We start from the raw sequence: 5,896 nt of genomic DNA, 5'->3' as shown, positions 1-5,896 counted from the left end.
ACCTTAAAGCTCCTCCAATTCCAACCCCTGCCATGGGCAGGGACACGTTCCACTAGAGCAGCTTGCTCCAAGCCCCTGTTTCCAACCTGGCCTTGAACACTGCCGGGGATGGGGTAGCCACAGCTCTCTGGGCACCCTGTGCCAGCGCCTCAGCACCCTCCCAGGGAAGAGCTTCTGCCTAAGAGCTCATCTCAGTCTCCCCTCTGGCAGGCTCAAGCCATTCCCCTTGGCTGTCCCTACAGGCCCTTGGCCAAAGCACTCCTGCAGGTTTGTTGTAGTCCCCTTCAGACACTGGAAGCTGCTCTGTGGACTTTAAGCAGCTTCTCTTCTCCAGGCTGCACAGCCCCAATGTCCCCAGCATGGCCCCATACGGGAGGTGCTCCAGCCCCTGAGCATCCTTGTTGCATCTCTGGACTTGCTCCAGCAGCTCCACATCCTCCTTGTGGTGGGGACACCAGAGCTGTATCAAATCCTCTTGACCTTCCACCAGTTCATCACTGAGGAAATGCTTATAAATCAGGCAATGGAGACGGTGGTCAGTGCCTTACCTCAAGCCTGAGCCTCTTTTTTGTGGGCACTACTTTCATTTAGCACAATTTAGACACAAAACAGATGGTGCTCTCTCAGGCCTGCTATTAAATACCTGATACTTATTTGGATGAATTACTGAAGGCTCAGGCCTCGCTTAAAACCATCGGAACCTGTTTGAAGAGAACCATTCGTTGTGCTGCTTCTCCATACCCTGCACTTGCTCTAATAATGACCAGTAGTGAACAATAATGACCAGTAATGGCCAGTAATGCTCAATTCCATAATCACAGATTTCGCATATTCCTTCCTTACCTCCACAGTACTGAAGAGCTCCAAATGTTCTTTCAAACCCTGCATAGATATGGCAGCAGCTTTTGCTCCCACAGCCTCCTCAGAGCCCCCTTCACCTCCTTGTTCCTCAAGCTGTAGATGAAGGGGTTGAGGGTTGGGGTGAGGATGCAGTAACACACCGACACCAGCTTTGCCTGATCCCATGAGGATGCCTCATGATGCTGGACGTAGGTGAGGATCCCGGGTGCGTAGAAGATGGTGATGGCAGCCAAGTGGGAGGCGCAGGTAGAGAAGACCTTCAGCCTCCTCGTGGCCAAAGGGATCTGCAGGACGGTGTGGAGGATGTAGGTGTAGGACACCAGCATCATCAGGAGAGAGACCATGACGTTAAACACAGTGTTGTAAAAAAGCAAGACCTCATTTGTGCTTGTGTCTGAGCAGGAGAGCTGCAGGAGGGTGGGCAGCTCACAGAAGAAGTGGTTGATGCTCCTGGCCTGACAGAAGGACAACCTCCCTGCCAGCGTGATGTGCACCAGGGAGGTGAGGAACCCGATGGTGTACACCAGTACCATCATGCCATAGCAACGCGCCCTGGTCATGGCAGTGGTGTAGAGCAGGGGCTTGCACACAGCTGTGTATCGGTCGTAAGCCATTACCCCAAGGAGGAAGCTCTCACAGATAGCCAGGCCCAGGAAAATATACATCTGGGCAAAGCAACCCCAAAAGGAGATGTGGCTTCTCCCCAGCAGGAAGGTCTCCAGAGCTTTTGGGATGATAGCGGAGGAAAGGCAAACATCCATGCAAGATAAGTGGCTCAGGAAGAAGTACATGGGGATGTGGAGGTGGGGGTCAGTGTTGATCAGCAGGATCATCGTCAGGTTCCCCAGCACCATGAAAACATAGAGGGATAAGAAGACTGTGAAGATGGTGGTTTGTAGCTCTGGGGCATCAGAGAAACCCAAGAGGATGAAGCTGGTTAGAACAGTGAGGTTTCCAGTCTCTGTCATTTTGACAAGTTGATGGATTTGGATGGAAATGAAAGGAATCAGTGAAATACATCCCTACAAGAGAAATAATGTGGAAGTTTATTTGGAGTTTAATCCATAAAGTAAATGCAATGGAAAATGGTGTAATTGTAACGGTGTATTTCTGTGCGTAGCCCAAGATCTGAAGTCAAAGAGGTGAAGGAGCTCATTACACAGCCTGAAATTAAAAGAGAATAATTTTACCATGATTGATACACACTAATGAAACACTGCAAAACACCATGTCTATCCAAACGTAATACAATAAAATCAAAGAAGTGCATCTCAAAATGCAGAAAAGAGAAAAGATTTTGTATTTTCGTCACTGATTTCTGGGAATTTTAAGGTTTATTTTTCTCTCTTTTTTGTTTTTTTTCAGAGTGGATCAGTGCTCTTCTGTAGATTCATTACTTGTGCTGCATTGTTTTCATCACAACACAAAGCCATGTACTTGAAATTTGTTTTATGTTCTAAGTTTATCTGCTTTTGAGGGACTCCCACCCTGCGTAATGTTAAGGGAAAGCAGTGGTCTTGACTCCAGCAGAGCTTTGCTGTGATTGTGGTGAGCTGCCTGTGACCAACCCAAATATGCACCTAAGGGTGTAAAATATATCATATATAAACCAAAATTTTAAGGCTTTAGCTTGGATATTTTTATCTCCACCATACAATTCCTCTGCAGATGAATTATTTAATGGAATATCAATCTATGAATGGCTACATCAGTGCTAAAATACCCCTAAATCTGTTGTAGATGTGGTCAGGAATGTGGGTTTTTGAAGCAAAGCTACCCCGTACTAGGGCACTTTTATTCACACTGCAGGCTATCATAGAATGGTTTGGGTCGAACAGACCTTAAAAGTCATCCAGTCCCAACCTCCTGCCAAGAACCCGCACGCTGCATAAGGTTAAGGGAATGCAGTGGTCTTGGCTCTAGCAGAGCTCTGCTGTGATTGCAGTGAGCTTCCTATGACCAACCCAAATATCCACCTAAGGGTGTAAAATACAAAAGACATAAAATATAAACCAAAATTTTAAGGCTTTAGCTTGGATATTCTCATGCTAAAATATCTCTAAATCAGTTGTAGATGGGGTCAGGAAGGTTGCTGTTTTTGAAGCAAACCTGCCCCGTAGTAGTGCACTCTTATTCACAACATACTTTATCATAGAACTGTTTGGGTTGAAGGGAAACTAAAGCTCATACAGCTCCAAACCCACTACCACTAACAGGGACGCCTTCCACTAGAGCATCTTGCTCCAAGCCCCTTTATCCAACCTGGCCATGAGCACTGCCAGGGATGGGGCAGCCACAGCTTCTCTGGGCACCCTGTGCCAGCGCCTCAGCACCCTCATAGGGAAGAACTTCTTCCTTATCTCCAACCTGAATTTCCCTGTTTCAGTTCAAACCCATCACCCCTTGCCCTATCAATACAGTCCCTGAAGAAGAGTGAAATTCAACATGCCATCAAGCATGGGAGAGGCAGCATGACCAGGGTCAATCTGGACCCATCACCCATCAAACCCTTTTGTACCTGCTTGGTTAAAGAGGAAGGTGGTGGTGGATGCAGTGCCTGCAGCTCCTCCTGGAGACCATGCGATAGGTTGAAGGAGAGATGCTTGGGAGTAGGATGCTCCAGGCTGGCTGGTGGAGGGGTTTTATCTCACAGGAGGCATTACCTCAGAGGCTTGTGTTGTGCAAACTGTTCTCCCAGAGGACCCTCCTCCATCGGATAATTAGTTTGACTTGATCAGCAAAACAGCCTCTCAATTCCTCTCTCCCCAAACTCCTTCTGGCTGCATCAACACCTCCAAGACCAGTTCTCCTGCAGAGACCTACCCAGGAAGACAGGCCCAGGACAGTTTGCTACGTATTTCCCCATCTATCACATACCTCTTCCTTTCATTGTTTCCCTGAGAAAGCCCTTTACTTCCACAGAGATCATCTAATATTGCATTGAAGGGAGCTGAAAACAAACACAACAAAGCATCCTCTATGTGGATGGTTTGAGGTGCTCATGGGGATTAGTTTCCAAAAGACAGCTTTATTTCCATACACTTGACTAGTGATTGTACAACACTTTGGTCAAAAGCATTGGCTCAAAACGTGGCTGCTTTGAGGATATAACAGGATGAAGTCAGATTTCCCAGTCTTCATCTGAAGAACCCTGAGTGCCAGTGTGTCCTGAATGCTTCTCCTAGATGAAGAGACACTATAAAACCCTTAGTAGAAATATTAAATGATAACCTTGTCCCAGACATTTAGAAAAGACATAGGATGAGGCAGATAGGAAACCAAGCTATGAAAATGTGGGGAAGGAAGAAAGAGAAGAATGTGCACAGTTGGCTTTAGACGTTTCCAATGTCAACCTGTTTTTCTGCTGGAAGTCACCAGACTGACAGTCCAGGAGATGCACTGAAGGAGGGTAGAAAAGGATTTCTGTGTGGTTTTGAATGTCTTTCTTCCCCATTGGGTACTGGGCTAAAGCAAAGGCTTGGGGACTGGGAGTGAAGTGAAGGAGCACATTACACAGCCTGAAATTAAAAGAGAATAATTCTACCATGATTGATATACACTGCACTAATGATGCACAGGGAAACATCATGTCTACATATTCCTTCCTTACTTCCACAGTACTGAAGAGCTCCAAATGTGTTTTCAAACCCTGCATAGATGTGGCAGCAGCTTTCGCTCCCACAGCCTCCTCAGACCCCCCTTCCCTCAATAATATTAAGAATGTCAGGTTTTGTCTATCATTCAGTTACACGACTTTCAGTCAATATAAAGTGTGTACATATACATATATACACACACATACATATAAATAAGTCAATATTAGTTAAATTGTCTTTGAGAGAGGAAAACACCAAATTCCCAAGGCCAGTCTTGGCTGAACACCCCAACCACCACCAACACACTTGGAAGCAAGTAGGTCTTTTAAGGCAAGGAGGGAGGGCAATACCAGAATGAATAAACTACAGGGTTCCTCATAGTTCCTCTCAAGCCATTGACACATGAAAGTCCTTGAATTCCCCAGTAACTGCTGGGAAAAGGGAATTATTTCTCATCTTTCGGGTGCTGCCAGTCCAGTATGAGTACATGAGGAATAAATAGCTGTTCTCTGAGTCCCAGGAGGAGCTCTTTGAGGGCAAATGTGGCTTTTCCTTAGGGTAGGATGGTGCAGAGCCAGGATTTCTCACCTCACTTTGCTTTAGACACGATGCTAACTTGGAGACAAAAGATACATTCAGGCTTGATCAAAGATAAATTCTGCCTGGGAGAAATCAGCAGCTCCTAAATTCACAGCTTATGAGAGGCAGAATAAATCCTCATTGATTTTTCCTGCCTAACATTAATCATCACTTGACAGAGTTACACCAGAGAGCAAAGCAGGAGTGCTCGCTGCCTGGTATCTGACAAGCAGAGCTGTGCTTAAATCACCATTATTCGATGACCCTTTGCTGAAGGGGTGAGTTTCACTTCCAGAGCCAGACTCCTCATTTCAGATGTCCTGTGAGCAATGCATGTGGTCTCCTGGTGTTATTAATGGGGATTTAGAGCTGCTTTTCACTGCTTACATAGAGATGCCGGAGGCAAAGCAGCTCCTGAAACATCATCACGGAGCTGGATGATGTGACCCAAATAATGAAAATCAAACTGTTTGGGTCTGGGTCTCAATCCTCCCCCTGAGGCAGCATCCACCTGCCCAGACACACACATCTCCTGCCAGGGGAGAATTGACCTGAAGCTCACAATTAACAAAGGCTCACCCTCGCTTTTTCTTGCTTGACAAACCAAGTGCTTGGTCTGAAGTGATCCAAAGTGCAGATATGAAAGCTGGGGTGTTTCTAAGGCTGCAGCTTGTGCTATACACAACAGCTTCCCCCCAGCAATCACACAGTGTTTGGCTAGCTGCTCTTTCAAGAGTTATACAGCACAAACTGTCTAATGAGTGAAGAAAAGGATCGTTTAAAATATGAAGCAAAAGAGCCCCATGCTCACACCACCAGCATCCCTCTGGTTCCTCAAGGGGATGGTTTCTGCTGCCCTG

At 46.3% G+C, this 5,896-nt stretch overlaps 1 protein-coding gene across 1 annotated transcript; it reads right to left on the bottom strand.

Annotated features, from left to right (window-relative positions):
• Positions 1 to 899: 899 nt before the first annotated feature.
• Positions 900 to 1,829, bottom strand: LOC133282311 (olfactory receptor 8I2-like; the record flags this gene model as incomplete). Its single annotated transcript, XM_061478344.1, has 1 exon — positions 900 to 1,829. A coding segment is annotated over exon 1 (930 nt), but the record flags the coding sequence as incomplete, so codon positions are not given.
• Positions 1,830 to 5,896: the final 4,067 nt, after the last annotated feature.

The sequence above is a fragment of the Pezoporus flaviventris genome, unplaced genomic scaffold, assembly GCF_033815535.1.
Source record: "Pezoporus flaviventris isolate CSIRO_AGI_PZ_B2104156 unplaced genomic scaffold, CSIRO_AGI_Pfla_v1 ptg000116l, whole genome shotgun sequence".
NCBI classification, from domain to species: domain Eukaryota; kingdom Metazoa; phylum Chordata; class Aves; order Psittaciformes; family Psittacidae; genus Pezoporus; species Pezoporus flaviventris.
The sequence above is the reverse complement of the archived record's forward strand: the minus strand, read 5'-3'. Positions and strand labels throughout refer to the sequence as shown.